The 19387-nt window shown below is 44.2% G+C and overlaps 1 protein-coding gene across 3 annotated transcripts in view; it reads left to right on the top strand.

Moving 5' to 3' along the window:
- The window catches only part of furinb (furin (paired basic amino acid cleaving enzyme) b), an 86524-nt gene extending 67708 nt beyond the window's left edge, over positions 1 to 18816 (top strand). For all 3 annotated transcript variants that reach the window (XM_035157613.2, XM_035157615.2, XM_035157614.2), the window contains 9 exons: positions 3373 to 3545; positions 8185 to 8397; positions 11158 to 11258; positions 12882 to 12985; positions 13796 to 13913; positions 14202 to 14381; positions 14602 to 14729; positions 15216 to 15344; positions 16350 to 18816. In XM_035157613.2, coding sequence (XP_035013504.1) covers positions 3373 to 3545; positions 8185 to 8397; positions 11158 to 11258; positions 12882 to 12985; positions 13796 to 13913; positions 14202 to 14381; positions 14602 to 14729; positions 15216 to 15344; positions 16350 to 17059 — 1856 coding nt within the window. In that variant the 3' untranslated portion in view covers positions 17060 to 18816. The remainder of the gene's footprint in view (positions 1 to 3372; positions 3546 to 8184; positions 8398 to 11157; positions 11259 to 12881; positions 12986 to 13795; positions 13914 to 14201; positions 14382 to 14601; positions 14730 to 15215; positions 15345 to 16349) is intronic.
- Positions 18817 to 19387: the final 571 nt, after the last annotated feature.

Below are 19387 nucleotides of genomic sequence, written 5' to 3'. Positions count from 1 at the left end.
TTTTCTCCCTCATCAATCGCATCAATATTTGATCATGACATAAACCTCACTGCAGCCCTTCCCTGATCTGGGTCTTACGACCGCAGAGGTCTGACGGAAAACTCTCCTCAGTTAAAGTTTACCAAAAATAGCACCTAAAGAATTCTCGGCCTATGAGAAACAAGTTTCACTGGTCTGGTGAAACCAAGATTAAACGGTTTGCCCTCAATTCTAAGTGTCATGTCTGGAGGAAACCAAACCACTGAGCTCTTGGGAAATTTCAGTGGAGCAGAATTATAATTTTTTTAGCCTTCCTCAGATCTGTGCCTCGACACATCGTGTCTCTGAGGCGGTTGCTTCGACCTCCTGGTTTGGTTTTTCCTCTGATGTGAACAGTCGGACCTGATTGAGTTCCAAATTCAGTCCTATCTAATGAGTTTAGCTCAGGTGGAGGAGGTGTAGAAACGTCTCAGAGATGCTCCAGTGAATCCGGAGGCACCCGAGCTAAATATGTCAAAGCGAAGTGTCTGAATGCAATTTAGCTTTGTCATTACGGACTGCTGAGAGTCGATTGACGGGGGATTTTGTTTTCATTTTAAAGGCTTTTGCACATCAAAGGCAACATGAATAAACAACATGCAATAGGGGAATTGCGACGTGCCTGACTATTCACATTAAGTGTGATGCGATCTAGTGAATACAAGAGGGATGAAAAAAAAAATCACGCCTCGGGAAATGATGGATTCAACATGAAGCGTTGATGATTTAGGTCTTCTTCTAATTCATAAAAAGGGAAAAAGATGAAATACCGGCTACAATATTTAAAATGGGCAAAGAATTGTTGAGTTTGACTGTTTGGTTCTGGAGCTTAAACACCACCACAGCCGCTTCAGGATGGATTTAATGAGTTTCTTCTGTATTTAATTAGATTTTTGTTTGTAAACATATTCTGCTCTGCACATTGGGTCCATTCATTTTCTTTGCCTGTTATTCGAGTTTAGCTTCAACTCGGCTACATCGTATCCATTCAAAGACAAAAAAAACTGAGCAATGGCTCAAGATAAATATATTTAATAAATAAACAAATAAACTTTAACTCAATCTATATCAGATTGGATAGAGGAGGAAGTTCTTCTCCTGCTGCTTCAAAATGTGATGTTGTCAACAATATGCTTTCTGATTGGTTAGATGTGAACTTGTTGGAAGCAAAACCTTGGAAAAATCTTTCCAAAAATGTAGAAGTCACGATATCGCTCAGCACTATCACTGAGGTGAAAGCTCGCATTGACTGAATACAAGAATTTTAATAACGTGTAAATTAATTGACAATAAAGCCTTTCGATTGTGCACAGACCTTCAGGCTGCATCATAACAAAATGTGAAAAAAGTGAAATGTTATGAAAATGAACTGTGAGCATCTACCTTTCTTGGCATCACGATATTAACAATCAAAAAGAGTTAAACGCCTCATTATTGAGACCCCATCACATAAAAACATGTTTACGATCGTGATGGGGTGAATCTACTTTCTTCTACTTCTTTTCTTCCAATTAGAGAAAACAAAGCTCTGCTTTGTTGTGACCTCGTTGACAAGGGAGCGACATAAATTAAATATATTGATGCCAAGAAAACAGCAACCCAGTGAACATCTGTTCATAGCATCTGCCGGAAAACTTGGTCATAATGAGACTGTCAGGGCAGAATCTTGTTTAAACAATAATAAAGCGATCAGCATGTGCAGAGGTGAACAAAGGAAGAAGATATGTAGAGGTTCTTCTAAATTAAACCTGTGATCACAAACTAAATCTGAAAGGGTTTTCTTTTCCTTTTTTTACCAATATTTTTTCTGCACTTGATAAAGTATTCCAAAGAAGCTTTTTGTAACTTTTGTCTCCAAACGATCTGTCAAAGACACGGCGGCAGCCAACAAGACTCGACGTGGCCCATGGAGCCCCGAGAAGTCCCGTTCACAGATGTTACTCATAACTCTCCTTCTTTGTATTCATTACCATCCATCTCCCGACGGAGCACCGCTCTCGTAAATTACTCCGCTGTGAATCTGTTCACGTCATGGGGTCAGTGAATTGTTTATAAACAGCTGTGATTCGCTTCCAAGTGCCGGCGCTACGTGTGTATACCGGCGCTTAAGTTTGTGGGGAAGCCTAAATGTGCGTCTCCTCACTGAGAGGTGATTAGTGATTTGTATTTAAACCCTGTAATTGACCCTACTTGGCTCACTCTGTGCTTCCCTCCACCCACTGTACCTGTTTCCCTCTGCCAGGCTCACAGAGCTGCATCTCTACCTGCTCCCTCTGACTCACTGGAGCAGCAGGGAGCTGGCACAGCAGCGTCTTAATAAGGAAACGTCAAACTGCAGGAGGCTGATGAGAATAGTTACGACGGTGATTATCGTTACTGCTGCAATACAGCGCCCACATAATGACCACCGAGCAAACCCTGTGCTTTATGTCGGATGTTTACCTCAGTAAAGTTTATTTTTTTGTGGCTACTCAGTATTCAAGCCTGTGTTATTTTGAATCTCCCCACGCCAGCTGAGTAATTCCTGCTTTGGCTGCGTCCCCACTGGCTTGTGTTTGCGCCTGCTGGGCAGGTTGTGTAGAATGGATTATTGAAGTCTCAACGTGGACATCGTCAGTTGTGTTGTTGCCTCCGCGGTCCCGGGGTCCTCTCCTCCAGTAATGGAGCTTATTTGATGGTGGATCATTTCATGCCTCTCTACAGTCATTAATGTTCAGGGGAGTGATCTGAGGCCGCTCACTTCAAAGGCTCAGGCGGGGCTGCGTTCAGGTACGATGAAAGGTGATATTTGGTGTAAACCCTGTGGACACCAGTCAGTTAACAGCTCTGTAAACTCTCAGCTCATTTATATCTCTCTGTGTGTGTGTGTGCGTGTGTGTGCGTGCGTGCGTGCGTTCTCTCCTCTGCAGTCTGTTAGTTTGTCTACTTGTCCTTTCCTGTGTGTTTGGGGTGGTCAGGAAACAGCCTCTGGGTTTTTTGTTTGCGTGACGCTGAAACAGTGTAGTTTCCCTCTGAGTCGCAGAGTCGTGGGTGAAGCTTTGTACTCTAAAGTCTAAACTAAAATGGAAAGTCTCTGAAGTCTGTCTTTTTCTGTGAAGTCCTTTGTTCCGCCTGTTTTTCTGTTTTGTTTTGGGGCTTTTTTGTGTGTAGCTGAAGATAATAAGGGAACTTGCAGTCCAACCAATTTATGTCAACTTTTCTTTTCTTTGTCACTTGCACTGTTTTGTCACCTCTCCACCCATCCGGGGCGAAACTTCAATTGCCCGCCGTCTCTTTACCATCTGTCATTCTGTCACTTTGCGCTTCTCTAGTTCGCTGATCTAATCTGCGCTGCAATGCGTGTTTGTTTTCCAGGAGTTCGTATGTTGGATGGGGAGGTGACAGACATGGTTGAGGCTCATTCCCTTAGCCTCAATCCGCAGCACATCCACATTTACAGCGCCAGCTGGGGCCCGGAAGATGATGGCAAGTCGCTGGACGGCCCTGCCAAGCTGGCCAAGGAGGCTTTTCTCCAGGGAATCACCAAGGTCAGTCAGAGCATAGGTTTGGACTTTAAAGCTTTATATCCTCTCTGTTTTATAGTACCAGTATTTAACTTTCATCCACTCTTTAAAGAAGTACTTTGACATTTTGGGAGATGTACTTATTTTCTTTCTTTTTGAGAGTAGATGAGAAGATTTAAGCTACATCCAGTAGCTTGGCTCAGTATAATGACTTGGAAACTGGAAGGAACAATTAGCCTGGCTATGTCCAAAGGTTACGTACCAGCACCTGTAAAGCTCACAAATTAACACATTACATTGTGTTTGTATAATGCAGTCAAAAACCAATGAATGACAAGTTATGGTCTCACGTGATGCCTGATGGTTTCTTTTCTATTGTTGTTTCAAAGTCGGTTTCTCCTTCAGTGTTTCCGGTGTCTTTGCCCTCTTTGGTTGAGGTGAGGACGTGGGTTAGATTGGGGTTCGACCAGAGTTAACTGGTTTGGGTTAAAGATCAGGTTTAGCTCAGCTTAATGTAGGGAGAAACATATATTAATGGGGAAACAGATTTTCACACATCAGGTAACTTCCTGGAGTCTCCAGTGACATCGAGCACTGGCCCCAGCCAACAACGTATAAACACACAGTCCTTTAAAATGAAACTTTTGTTTGTCAAATGAAATATGACAAGTTCATCAATGAGCCTTAGAGCTGCTGGTGCATGGAGCCCAACAAGCTGTTTCCCTCAGTGTTCAGTCTCTCTGTTAAGATAAGTTAACCATCTGCTGGCTCCAGCTTTGTATTTACCTTACAGACAAGGGAGCGGTATCAAACCTTCTCTTCTAACATATGTCCCAAAACGCCAAACTTTTCCTTTAAACTCCATATAAAGTAAAGTGTTTGAATAAAAGCGGCTGGTGTTCAATAGCATACAATATTAGGTCATTGATTACGTCTATTACGCAAAAAAATCTCTTTGTGTGGAATGCATTGATGCATCGCACTGTTTACTTTAATCCCCGATGATGGGGGGAAAAGAACACGATCTAAAAGCGAGAACATAATCAACCAAAGTGTGGGAGTGTTTTAAACAAGAGACCTAATAAAACGGTGCACTGCACTCTGTAAAACTGAGAGGAATCCTGCACCCTGTCCTGTACACAAACTTTACTACATGCACAGCGTGTCGGTCGTGTGGACCTTCATCAGGTAAACAGTGAGACGAAGGACATTCAAACACATATATGGGCTACACCTCCTTGAAAGCGGCCAATCAGAGAGAAGAAATGATCAGGCTCTCAGACCCACAGTCTGTTTGCATTTAGCTCATTAGAAGAGACGACACCAAAGCTCATTAACTCGAGGCTTCAATACCCGGGTGAGTAGAAACATGAAAACATTAGTCTACATGACTACATGACTAACCCTAACCCTAAAACTACACGATAGGGGGGAAAACGGTTATAGATTTTTCCTATCATGTAGATTTCTTTCTTGTTATGTGAATCTGATGGGTTTTATCGTGGCAATATATTATTCTAAAATGCCTTTCCCCTCTTTCTAATTATGTGCTTTTTCCACATTATAGTGTGATGACTCTCAATTTTTGATTAGCTTCTTAGTTATCCACTAAAGTTTTCATCTTTCTACCTTGAGTTGATTAGTCGTCTCTTCTAATGAGCTAAATGCAAACAGACCGTGGGTCTGAGAGCCTGATAGTTCCTTCTCTCTGATTGGCCGCTTTCAAGGAGGTGTAGCTTATATATGTTTGACACTTATTGGTAAGTCCACCAGAAAGTTAATTAACTACTCAGAAAATATCAATAATTATTGTGAGATTAATAAATAAAGAATCATTGTTAGTTGCAGCCCTCTGCAATATTAGTGTTGTGAATATTTTCCACATGTACCATCATACTGTCTCAATATGTAATGGAGGTTCTCTCTCTGAGATGTAGCTCTGCTACAGTGAAGGACAAACCCAAGGAGAGTTTGGTAATTGCCCTCTGACTAGTCCTTCAGAGATGGATCGAGTAAGAGATTAAAGAGTATGACATTTTATCTAAGGCTAATATCATCATCTCTCATGTGTCAGAATCGCTACATCAAAAGACGTCAGCTGAATCATGAACGTGAGATGAGAGAAAGCAGAAACAGAGCAGCCGTCACTGGGGCAGAGCAGCAGTCAGACTCAAAGGCCACGCTAACTGGCACATTAATGAATGAAACTGCTAATTTCTGGTGGAGCAGAATTATTCATGTATCACACTCCATGTGAAAATGCACCGCTTATCATAGTGAGGAAAATCTGCCTGACAGCAGCACAACGGGTCCTTTTTTGATTCAGCGCGTGTTCCCCTGACAGTGAGATAACCCTCAGCAATGAAGGGCTGTTGCCTCCGTAACCTGCAGCAAAGTCAGTGTCAGGTCATAAATTGGGCTGGAAGGTTTCAGCGTATTAGCCACAGCCCCGAGGCTCCGGTGTGGATGCAGTGCGGCGCAGGCAGCAGCAAGCGTCCAGGAGAAGCATTTTTATTTCAACTTTGTCAAGGCTGTCACATCACCAACACTGGAAGGGATGATGTGACAGGAACAAATCCGCGGTTCAAGTCGTACTTCATTTCTGGAATCGTTTTGGGGGGGGGGAGAGAACAATGTTCCCACTCAAACTTCATGACAGCTCAATCATGGTTTAATCAAAATAGTCATGTGACATGTAGTTGTAAAATTATATATATATATATATATATATAGCTTATCATTGCCCTGATTACCTTCACCAAGACGGTTATGTTTTCACCCCTTTGTGTTTGTTTGTCTGTTAGTTTGTTTTTGGGTTGGTTGGTAAGTTGGTGGGTTGTTTTTTTGTTTTCATGGTTGGTTAGTTGGTTTAATGGCTCTTTGGTTGGTTGGATGGATGATTGATAAAGCAAAAGCTGGGTGGACATGGGCCAAAAAAGAAACCTTTAAATTTTGCCTTGGCTCAAATATTCCTGGGATTAATGCAGAGATCTTGATTTAAAAGAAAGTGAGGCCGGGGAGGTGTGCACTCTACTAAAGTGCCAGTTATGAATTGAAAAATCAGTAAAGTCGTCAACCTTCTTTGGTGACAGCAGGTTGGTGTACTGTGGTTTTATTCCAAACACACAGTCTGAAAACAAGTTGTCATTTTTGTGTATCTGTGGGTGAAATGCTTGCATCTCCTTCTCTCACCTTATTAGTTTCTTTCTTGCCATCAAGAGGATGTAAGAGAGGTGCCTCCACCTTCTTTTATCGCTTCCCATCAGCCTATGTGCTCCTCGGTGCCTTGTTTCGTTCTCTAGAATTAATATGTTATTCGCCCACTTTGGTTCAAACTGCAGCAAAAGTGTAAGAAAAGTATTTTTATCTTTCATTTTCATTCCGAGCATCACTGTGTCTGCATCGCTGCTTTCACGTCTTTATTCGTTTTATTAACTTTTGAATGACAGGATGTGATGAGTGCTGAATAGAAATGCGAGTTGTGAATAAATTATATTAAAACCTATGTTGTTTTATTTGGAGCATTTCATAAAACACAAAAGTGTTTTTTTCCAAATAGCAGATCAAAGAATAAGAGATAATGAGCTCTAACAAACAAGAAAAACATTTTCTTGCAAAATTTATAAATTTACAGGAAGAAAGTGAGAAAAGAAGAAGAAAACATGACAGTAGGTAGAAAATAATTACTAATAAGTCTCTAAGACTTGTATAAGCTGAAGTCCTTCTGGCACCAGGGGCTGTTTCAGAGCTGAGGAGCCCTGACAGCAGATGCCCTGCTGCCCTTTTCTCCGTCTGCAGCGCGGCCCCCCCGAGACGGTCAGCAGCAACTGGTCAGCAGACCCCAGGCTACAATCTGCAGCATGGTGAGAGAAAGGTCATCTGTGTGGGGGGCAGACCAGACCATGCCTTAAAAATAAGCAGTGAAACTCAAAAATCAATTCTAAAGGCCATAGGTAAAGAATGCAGGGAGGACAAAACCAAGAAAATGTGCACTTCTTCTTCCACAACTTGTGAGCACTACGAGAGCCGTGTTGTTGTTCAGGCTGAGAGCCGCACATCGATTTCCATGGCGAATGAAGAGTTACAATAATCTAATCACCTGGAGACAAATGCATGAAAAAGGTTTTGTGTGTCTTGGAATGAAAGGAACAATCTTTGCAACGCTCCTTAGTTGACAAATGACACCCCTGGTTACTGTAATAAAATGGTTCAGTGCAGTTTTTTCCCCGAGTCATAAACCACCCTGTGATTTCTTGCCTCCTGTTGACTGTGCAGAGCCAACTGGACTAAATGTATGTCCCATGTATTTGGTTTATTTCAGGAGCATTCAGTCTCACTGCCAGATGTCATGATGTCATTTATCAGACCCCTAAATTATATTCAGCTTGGGTAGATTCTGTAATTACATTTCTTCTATTTGTTATCTGATGCTCTGCCGCAATAATTCCCCTGTCGTTATGATGTATTAATAAGAGCTGTGCCTACAGCAGCTCAGTATTTCTGGAAGAAAGCACATAAATGACAAAGCGTTTAAGAGGTGAGACCAACGTCTTTGTCAAAGCCAATTTTTCACACTTAGCACAGTATTTATTACTTTTCTCTCTCTCTTAATACACGTGGATCACAACTGTATGAACGCACTGTGTGTTTCTGTACGTCACAGGGACGCGGCGGACTGGGCTCCATCTTCGTGTGGGCCTCTGGTAACGGTGGCCGCGAGCAGGACAGCTGCAACTGCGACGGCTACACAAACAGCATTTACACCCTGTCCATCAGCAGCACCACGCAGTCCGGCAACGTGCCGTGGTACAGCGAACCCTGCTCCTCCACGCTCGCTTCCACCTTCAGCTCCGGAAACCCGGGGGAGAAACAGATAGTGGGTGTACACACACACACACACACACACACACACACACACACACACACACACACACACACACACACACACACACACACACACACACACACACACACACACACACACACACACACACACACACACTGAACATATCAGCTCTTGTGGAGGATTGTTCTTATTCTTCGTATCCTGAGCACACTGAAAATATCAGCACCACAAAAATAGCAGACAAATCCTGCACACTGTCAAAGTTTTTTCTTGGCAATGTTTCGCTGTGAGACCTTCATCTGGCAAATAGTTTGTGACAAGGAGAAGTCGTCTTAAATAATTTTAACCATGCAAGCATTTCCCTGCATGCAATGACTAACAATACAAATAATTCTTAAGGCTCCAAAGGCTGAACTGCATTTTCAAAACAATAAATTCCCAAATATGTTTTGGGTTGTATTTGTATATGAGCCTGTAGGGATTTGAGCCTCTCACAGATATATTGGTATTTATGTTGTATTTTACAGAGTAAACAATGCAGAAAAGATGAGGATTTACGTTTACAAGTAAAAAAAAATATATTTTCTTAATTCGGTTCTAAATATTTGTTATGGTAAAACTGTAAAATATCAAACCTCAATCACGACACTTTGTCATATGGATTTGTTTTTGTACATTGATTTCTGCATTGGCCCCAAAAGCCCATATATCTGTGTGACTGTAGTAGAGATACACTTACAGAGCGTATGTGATACAACATCCATTTATAAATAGATCCTTCATAATAAATACAACAAGACTCAAAGTTCAGTAGGAGCAAACACAACACAAGTTATGTAACCACACTCAGTTCTCCCACTATTCTATCAAGACTGCACACATCCTTATTTTCTATGTCCTCATAAATGGATCCTTTTGTGTCACACTTTGAATTGTCATCCGATAGATGTTGATGCTGGAACATCCACAGTATCCCTGTTCAACTGTACGTACACAAATAATCCTGTTTCTCTCAAATCAGAAATAAGCATCCGACTGTCAGAATCACAGTGACTGATGTGTGACAGCGAGCGAAGCTGACAAACAGCGAGATGTCACAGGCTTCCTTCACGCTGCGTGTCAGCTGAATAAAGACTTGCCTCCGGGACATAGAATAACATTAAACAACCACAAAACTGCCATTCCCTCCGAAATGCTCCAGAGGCGTGCTGCAGGCGGCACAGCGCAACTCATCAAATGGGCCAAATTGAAGTCATTTTAAAATATACCACAGCAGCGGCTTTGTATTGAGGCTTTAGCAACCAGAGGCTGCTATTTGTTGCATCAGCAAATTCTTGCAGTTTTCCTTTGTCCAAAACTTCTCTTTATGTTCACTTTGTCTGCTTTTTGTGTGCGCTACATTTGTTTGTCTGTCAAATCCCAAGCAGTGCGGGCTTTTGAAAAAAGTCCAACATGGACTGACAAGTAGCTCATTTGGACGGATATGGAAGCTTGGGTCCCTCGAGGTCACAGATTTTACCAACGAGACAAAACTAAAGTTAATGGCCATGTGTCTGTGTGGGTGGGTGTGTGTGTGTTAGTGTCTGTGTGTTAGTGTGCGTGCAGCAATTAAATGATCTGGTGTTCACAGTCCTAGAAAGAAGAAAATGTAGCTGTTTGCAAATGACAAAACTCACTAATTGCCCATCATGCTTTGTGCACAACAGAAATTCAAACACAATTAATATGTATGTGTCTATATATATATATATATACTCTATATTAGAGCTGACCGATGTGGATTTGCCATTAATGATCGGCTGATATGTATTTATTAAAACAATTTACAATAATTCCTAAGACGTGGTTGTGGGCGTGGAGGCGGCTCAGAGAGCAGCTCCAGCTGAACCAGGAGTCAGTGCCGCTGATGGCTGTTATCTGATTACTCTTCAGTTTAAAAGCAGCAGAGAGCTGGAGGAGACTGACACATGGAAGGAGACACATGATGTGATTTTTTTTTTTTTTCATGTAATTTCATTTTTATGAAACTGAGAGAAGCAGAAAATCCTCACATGTGAGAAGCTGGAGCCATGAAATATTTGTACTTTTCCTGATAAATAATTTCACTGATAGCTGCAATATTAAAAGTGATGACAACTGCCGACAACAATACAACAATGGGGGGAAGAAATGACAGAAATATGACTTGTCTTTGTGTTATTTGATCCATTTCTGAGATCTAAGAGTTGGCCGGTGCAGACACATGTCCTCTCGCTGTTTACGCCTCTGACACGTAGACATGTGATGATGACCATTAGCGCCACAATCTGTCAGACCAAAAGTTACAAACCAAGAATATGTCCCCGGCACTCGCCGCTCACCGTGCCCTCGGGCTCCTCTCTCATTTCTGACGTGTCCTCGTCGTGACCCACACAGGCCTCATTAACTCTCTGGCACTGCCACAGACGGAATCGTACCCAGAGCGCTAACACACTGCGTCTCACCGCTGCCCGTCCTGGCCGGGCTGAGTTGGCTGACATTCACTGCCCCAGCTGTGACCCTCTGGCAGCGATCCACATCCTTCAGACTACACCTACCTGCTCCTCCTCCTCCTCTCCTCCTCCTCCTCCTCCTCCTCTTGCCACATCCCATCGCTGCAGGCACAGCTCCCATTGTCCCGAGCCTTCCTCTGACTTAACCCTCAACCTCTCTCAGCGTGAATCTCCCCCATGCTGCTGAAGTACGAAAAACCCATCGTGTCATTTTAACCGTGTTTCTCTGTGCTCTTCTCTCCCGTCTCCCGTCTCCTAGGTGACCACGGACCTCAGGCAGAAATGCACAGACTCTCACACGGGGACGTCTGCCTCAGCCCCACTGGCTGCTGGGATCATCGCTCTGGCTCTGGAGGCCAAGTGAGTGAGGACAGTCTCCTATAACAAACAATAGCCCTTTTCTTAAATGCTTTTACATTAGAAAACCATAAGAAGGGTTTTATTTACAAACTCACAAAGCTGCATTCAGGTTTAAATAAATGAGGGTTAGTGTCAGGGTCCTGAGAACCACTCATTCAAATCACTTCCTGGGGTCCTGAGCAACACAGCCGGCCAGTTTGAAGTTGAGCGGATGAACGGCTGTCGAAGACAAACAGAAAGAGTGTGTGTGTTTGTGTTTACGCGCGTGCACTCTTGTCTGGGAATTGGCGCTGGGTCCAGAAATTTTTTTTTTCCTCAGAAAATAAAGCTTTGGATAATCAGTTAATTAGAACAACGAAACGGCAGCTGCAGCCAACACAGATGTCTGAATACCTGTGGGGCGGCCGATGAAGATTTTCACTGTCTGTCATTATTGGTCACGCCGGACCCTCCAGGTGGTTTCTGCCAGCAGCTCTGACGTGTCCTCCGTTATCTTTGGTCGTATCATGTCTGCGTGTTATGTCCTCTTATCAAACAGCAAAGTTCTGCTCTGCATAATTTGCCTCAATTCCATGTTGGCCCTCAGCTGACAGGTGTCGGATCCGTGCAGCCAGGATTAACCTCACCGCCCGGTTTCAGTACGTCCCGGCTTTTATCTCTGCACTGTCACCTCTAGTATCACAAAATGAAGGGCAGAGACTGACAGAGCTGACACCGTGTAGTCCCTCTCAACACACACACACACACACACACGGCCTCCTGACAGACAGCAGTAATAACAAGCTTCCTGGTTTATCAGACTGGGACCACACTGGAATTCACAGAGATGGAATCATTTAATAGGCAGAGTGTTTTGGAGAGCGTTTTATTCGCTCTCGGCCGAGGTGACATTGACTTTAATTTTATTTGGGGGGGGGGGCAGTGGTGGTGGTGTGGTGGTGGTGGTGGTGGTGGCGAGACGCTGATGCAGAGTGGCAGAGGTGATGTGCCACGGCGCCGTCCTGCCTTTCTATTTCTGTCGGCTGTGGTGTTGCTCTCGGTGAACGCCGTGTGATTCATGCGTTTTATTATCTTAACCCACAGAGCAGGTTTCTTTTCCTCCTCGATGACCTAAAGGCTCCTCTATATTAACAAAAAAGGTTATGTGAAGAAGGTGCCCCCTCCCCCCAACCCCAAATCCCAGACCTCATTAGAAAGAATCATTACAGAGAAGTCAAGACTCAGCCCTCTGTGGTATTGTATTCCCTGCTCCACTGTATTCCCTGTCCTGTTCTACACAATAGCTCATAATGTAGCTTTAATACTGGTGTTAAAACCTTAATTTGAGCCCATATCTTTGTTCTGCTTGACGACACCTCCCTCCGGGCTTCCTCTGCTTCTCAGTGTAATATTTCTGACATGTATTGATATCCTCTTCTGTAAATCCTCAGCTGGATCATATTTCAGGTGTGTCTACAGACTCCTGACCTTTCGCGTGTCCCGCACCGTTTCCTTGTTGCTTTATTGTCGTACAGCGGAGGTCACTGAAACCCGGATTTTTCTCATTATGCGCATAATCCACCAAGCTATTATGTGACAGAAAGTCAATACGGTCGATCTGCTTTCCTTCCTGTGTCCGTGCAGCATGAACCTGACCTGGAGGGACATGCAGCACCTGGTGGTGAGAACGTCCCGGCCCGGACACCTCAGCGCCGGAGACTGGAAGACCAACGGAGTGGGACGCAGAGGTAGTGACTTAGAAAAACAAGCACAGGCAGTATTGTATGGTTTTATATTTGAGCCTCAGGCTACAGACATTCTGCTCCATTTATGTAAATGCATCCGCCTGCTGTCCACACTGCTCCGGAGTTTTAGAGCCGATGAAACAAGTGCTCCTGGCCCCGTTTTAGTTTGAAAACTCCAGCGCTGCGCTTCAGTCTAGACGGGCGGAAACGATGGTGTGAACAATCACAACCGCCTGCTGATTGGTTCTTTTCAGTCATGACGTAGCCTTCACTGATTTGTCAGGCTCCTATCACATGACCCACTTTCAAATGAAGGGGCCTCGGCTTCCAGTGTAGAACACAACATGGATAATCAACTACAAGCTTTGATGACCCTGTTGTTGAAGTTGTTTCAGAAACAGGAGTTAAAACAGAGTTTCAGACAGAGGCTGAAAAGAGGAGCTGCAGCAATGGACAGTATTGAGAAAAGTCATGTGTTTTCTAGACATTAGAGCATCTTAACCTTTTCAAGTAATAATACTAAATTAAAATTAAAATGATGAACCTGATTCCTTTACAGTAGCTAACAAAAATCTATTCTTCTTTCTCAGTAAATATATTTAGCTTGTTTGACTTTTTAACGCATAAATACAAAATAGTAAATAAATGTAACTCTAACTGTGAACTGTTTATTCAGTCCAGGATTGAGGAGCAAATACAAAACCTTAGTATTAGTGGATTGTTGCTTGATTGCAATTTCTCTCTCTCTCTGATGTTTTGTCGTCACCACCACCCACTTCTTTTCATCCTTCCATCCTGTTTTTTCCTTTGCAGTGAGTCACTCGTACGGTTACGGGCTCCTGGATGCCGGCGTTATGGTTTCTTTGGCACAGAACTGGACGACACTGGGGCCACAGAACCAGTGTGTTCACACCATGCTCACAGAGCCGAGGTTAGACGTGACTCAGAGCAGTGTGTGTGTGTGTGTGTGTGTGTGTGTGTGTGTGTGTGTGTGTGTGTGTGTGTGTGTGTGTGTGTGTGTGTGTGGCATGCAGTGGGTGTTATTGTCATTATGAGCACTTGCTGTTCTGTCCTGCCGCTCAGCCTGATAGATGTCACCTCATTCCCCCTCAGAGCCTGGACGCTCGCGTAAATTTGTGGCACCGTGCTATTGTCTGTGTCCATTCCTGCAGCCATACGTTAACCACTCTGCCCCCCCCCCCACTTGTCAAACCTGCAGAGACATCGGAAACAAGCTGGTGTTCAGCAAGAGCGTGGATGCCTGCTGGGGACGGCCCGAGTATGTCAGCTCTCTGGAACACGCTCAGGCTCGCCTCACCCTCTCCCACAACCAGAGGGGAAAATTGGCCATTCATCTCATCAGCCCACTGGGCACACGCTCCACCCTGCTGTTCCCCAGGTACACAGGGAAAATACACCACTGCCCACACACAACAACAACACTCCAGACCTGCTATAAATCTCTTTGTCTACGCACAGACAAACAGTATGTGCACGTGCCTCAATTCCACGTATGCACAAATACTACCAAGTATGCTCGCTGGGAAAAACACCCTATTTGCATCTGAGCACAAAATAACAAAGAAAACCCCTTTTTCTTTCTTTCTTTCTTCTTCCAGGCCCAATGACTTCTCCTCAGAGGGATTCAACGACTGGGCCTTCATGACCACCCACTCGTGGGACGAGGATCCTCAAGGGGAATGGACCCTGGAAATTGAAAATGTGGCGGCTAACGGACGCGACTATGGTACATTTACGCCAACTCAAGGCTGTGTGCATATTTTCACGCTTCCCTGAGTCGCCTCTCCTCAGTTCTCCCTGTTCTTCTGCTCCTTCTTTGATGGCAGTTTGTTTGTGAGCAGCGACTGCGGCTCTCAGCGCCACAGATTGATTCCACTGTAAGAAAGTGACGTCAGTATCCTGAGAATTTTCTTGTTATTTGCAACAGACGGTCTGCATTTTCTTTCAAAAGGCAAACCTCCGCATATGGTGAAGAAGCGTTAACTCGTTAAGTCCTAGAGCTTTCCTGTGGCTTTCTTTATTCAGAGCGGGGGGGTGAGATGGGAAAACCTCTGCTGGTGCTGATCCTTTTCAGTGATGCTCACATCACTCGTTTCCTCTCCTCTCCTCCGTATGTCCTCCACCCAACCGGTTTGAACTGTTCCCTCTCTGCGAAGGGCTAAATTGATATTCTCCTCCTCCTCCACCTCCTCTCTCTCCCCTTCTGCCTCAGGTGTGCTGAGTCAGTTCACCCTCCTCCTGTGGGGCACTGGCCCCAGTGTCGTCAACCCCTCGTCGTCCGATTTCCCTCGACCGTCCAACAACAGCTGCAAGACCTTCGACGCCCAGCAGATCTGCATCGGTGAGATCAATCGAGCCGACACACACGCACCAAAGTTAAACGGGCTCATTTGTATTTGCGCTGGCTCACAGTCGAGGTTATAAAAAAACCAGGCTCCAGGTCAGACTGCTTTCGTTATTTTAATTTGTGAAAAGCGAATGTTGTGAATACAGATTGCTTTACAAGGCTGTCGTTGGGCTGTTTATGTGCTCCGTGAAAAAGCACGTAGCCATATGTCATGTTAGTGTGAATCAGAGTGTGGGACGTATGGAGCAGCAGCAGGGGGAGATTAAACCTGTGTTAGTGCAAGAGGTGCTAGGCTGTGACGACTGCTGAAGACGATGACTCCCTCATTGAAAGGCAGATGAGGTCCCGAAGCGTCGCTCTGCTTCCAAGCATTCAGACATTTTCTCCTACAAATCAAATCTATATTGTATATATTTAGAGGTCACACTTTATTCTACTGGTGCCCGATTTTCTAATAACTTCCTAAAATAAAGTTGAAGGTTCTTGAAAATGTCTGATGTGGATTCGGTGATTTATTAGGACCAACTTTCATTCCTTCTTTTAACAAATTTAGTGTCTTGTCTGTGAGGTTGAGATTTACAGGCAGTAATACAAGGCAATAAAGTTTTTAACTAAAAACTTAACATTTACATGGGTTTAATTAGATCTCACTCTTATCAGCCATTAAGGTTTTATCACTGAATTCTACATAAAATACTTTGTAAATTTAATTATCTACTTTGACAAAACTTTGGCTCTATTTCTAAATATTTAATCACCAAATATTTAATAATAAACTCTGAGTTTGAGTTTGATTCATTTGTTAGTCAAACAACAGAAAATTGAGTCAAAGTAATTCATCATTGTAAACTGAAATTTTAGATGAAGACAACTTTAGCCTCTGGACCTACTACAAATATATAATATTATATATTTATCAGATCAAATTTTTATATTCACAAATCCCAATTTTCCTGATAGGGCTTAACAACCTTCTTTCCTCTCCCTCTCTCCGTCTAGAGTGCAGCCCCGGCTTCTCCCTCTTCCTCCAGGGTTGTGTGAAGTTGTGTCCGCCGGGCTTCACCTCGGGGCCGCAGCTGCTCAACCTCTCGCTGGAGAACTGGGTGGACTTGTCCTCAATCCAGGCCTGTCTCCCCTGCAACCCCGCCTGCCTCACCTGCTCTGGCCCCGGCCCCACAGACTGCCTGTCCTGCCCCCCTCACAGCCACCTGGTCCTCACCTCCTGCCTGCACCAGAACCAGGTCCAGCGTAAGTCCCCTCTAGCCGGGGGACTCCAGGAAGACGGAGCCCAGCCGCACGAGGAGATCCCGGCCGCAGTAGACAACAACGGCCAAGAGGGTGAGGAACCCCCGGGGCTCAGCGTCACTCCATCCACTCAGCTGCCCGCCGTCGTGGCCGTGCTCAGCTGTGCCTTCATCCTGGCTGCCTTCGGCGGGGTCTTCCTCCTGCTGCAGATGCGCTCGGGTGGCGCCGCGCTGGGCTGGAGGACCAAACTGCCCTCTGTGTTTTCAGAGAGGAGGGGGGTGCGGGTGGGTTTTGGTTTTGGCTTCGGCCAAGGACGGGAGAGGAAGACGCGGATATGCTACAAGGGGATCCCCACTGTGTGGGGGGATGAGGACATGATCGCTTACGAGTCTGAATCAGACAGCGAGGAAGTGGACAGGAACGGCGAGAGGACAGCGTTCATCAAGACACAGAGCTCCATCTAGACGAGCCTGCGTCTGCTGCCGTGGCGACAGCTCCATGTCTCGGTGTGACTGTGACAAGAGGGACAATCCCACAGATGCTACATCCACACTACTATGTTTTTTTTTGACACATCAACACCCGGCGCCCAAACTACTCTGGAGTTTTAGAGCCGATAAAACTGAGAAGTTTGGAAACGCTGCCATCACCGTTTTAGTTTGAAAAGTACGGGGCTGCGTTTTAGTCTGGACGGGCAGAAACAGAGCTGACGTAGACCCTCACCGTCGCTTGCCGATTGGGTCTTTTCTGTCACAACGTAGCCTTTGCTGATTCGTCAGGCTCCTGTTGTTTTCATTAACAGCTTTAGTGCAGTTAAATTCTACATTTTCCCGCTTGTATGTGTAGGAGAGGAGCTATAACTCGAGCAATCTGTGACAATGCCCGTGTCCAGAGGGGCACGTACGCCTTTCTGTTTCCACCGGCACGAGTATACCCGATGTACGCAAGTGGTCACGTGATCTGCGTATTCAGGCATGTTGGTATGGACGGGGATTCAAATTTACATGAAGCCAAAACCCTCGATTAAACAGATCATTTTAGTTTGAAAAGTCGTTTTTAAACAAAGAAAACCGTAGTAGTATGGATGTAGCCAGAGTCAGACAAAAACTAAACGCAAGCCTTACTGTCCCATCAGCACCTCATCCACTCTCATCCACATCCACTGAAGAGTCAAACATCTGGATTTCATGTATTTATTTACATTTATTAATTTATCTCATTGTTTTGATTCCAGATGTATTTATTATGCATTTGAGAACTTTTTTTGTCCAGTTTATTAAAGTGGTTTAGTATTGTACTTCCTTTACTTCAACTTGGAGGCTTGCAATAAACAAAAGGTCAAAGCAGCAGCAGCAGCGATATCCTGGTCGCAGGTAAAGGAAAAGCCTCCAGAAACATCGAACACTACATTTCCCATAATGCAGCTGAATAGCATTGTTGGATTCCGCCCTGTCTGGTAAATTCCCATTTAAGTCGACTCTCCAAAATCCCAAAGCCAGAGCCAACAAAAACCCCAGTGACATTAAACATGAATCTGACAAACTCCAGGTCATCACAGATCCAATAATCTGTCTTTGTTTCTGGGTTGTTTTATCAGACACCTGACAGATTTCTTTGGGCCCGAGGTTGTGATGTTGACAAGTTGTTATTAATAGTAGGAAAGCTTCTTTCTTTTTTTTATCGGAGTATTTCTGCAGCTTCACTCTGGGACGACATGAGAAAACATCCTGCAGCTGTTTGATGAGCAGCAAACTGTGGAGGATGTTCTGCTTTCAATCAGGCCACAGTGGAAACTGCCACTAAAGCACAGACACATCAGATAAAACATCATATTGACTTATCACAGCGTTCTACTGTTATTTGGGGGAAGTAAAAAAAATAAAAATAAAAATCTCTCGCTGACCTTTACAGCATTTTTCTTCTCGGAGCAGATATTGATTTTCGGGGCTTCTCTCCCAGAACGTCTTCATCAGGGTAAAGCTTGTTTCCCCCTTTTTCTATTGTGAGCACCGTCCAATGACAGACAAACACACGCTTTATTTCCTCCATTTATAACAAACTGAATCAAAAGGCTTGAATGTTAGTGATTAAAAAAAAAAAAACTGATCTTGTATTTGCATTTTCTATGTTTGTTTTATATCCTTTTTTATTTAACTGACGATGGATGTTAATATTGTGATTGAGATTCAGTTTCAAGCTGGAATAAAAAAAAAAGACTTTGGCTGTTACATGTGTGTCTCTGCTTCCGGATTGGAAAACTCTTCTTATTTTAATGAATGTTTAAATTCAGCCGCTGACACACAAACGCCACGAAGGAGAGCAGCTGGGTCACTACTTCTTCATGACCGTGTGTCATTGTTGTGTGTGTGTTTCCCTTCACTCTGGGGGCCAGCGGTGCGTCTTCCCCCTGATATCCCGTTACCCAAAAAGCCTTTAAGACACTGTTCTCTCCAACCTCCAATATGGCGACACCCACCTTCCCCCTTTTAAAGTTTAAATGGACACAAATGGAGGTTAGAAGGAGAAACGAGGACAATCTGCAGCAGCTTTGTTCATTGGCAGCTTCCCTGTGAAACACTCTGTAAACAGGCCGGTTACTGGGTTCATGGGCGAAGATACATTCATTCTGTGGCCTGTAATTAGATCTCGCTGCACAATTCACTTTCCCCTCGCGCGCATCACGCTTTGCATTATAAATAGTGCATATGTGTGAAAGTAAACGTGTGAATTTTAAAGAGTTTGGAGCTTTTTATCTCCTCGTTCACACCTTTTTTCCGCTAAGTCTGGTTTTC

Source organism: Hippoglossus stenolepis, chromosome 5, assembly GCF_022539355.2.
Source record: "Hippoglossus stenolepis isolate QCI-W04-F060 chromosome 5, HSTE1.2, whole genome shotgun sequence".
NCBI lineage: Eukaryota > Metazoa > Chordata > Actinopteri > Pleuronectiformes > Pleuronectidae > Hippoglossus > Hippoglossus stenolepis.
The sequence above is the reverse complement of the archived record's forward strand: the minus strand, read 5'-3'. Positions and strand labels throughout refer to the sequence as shown.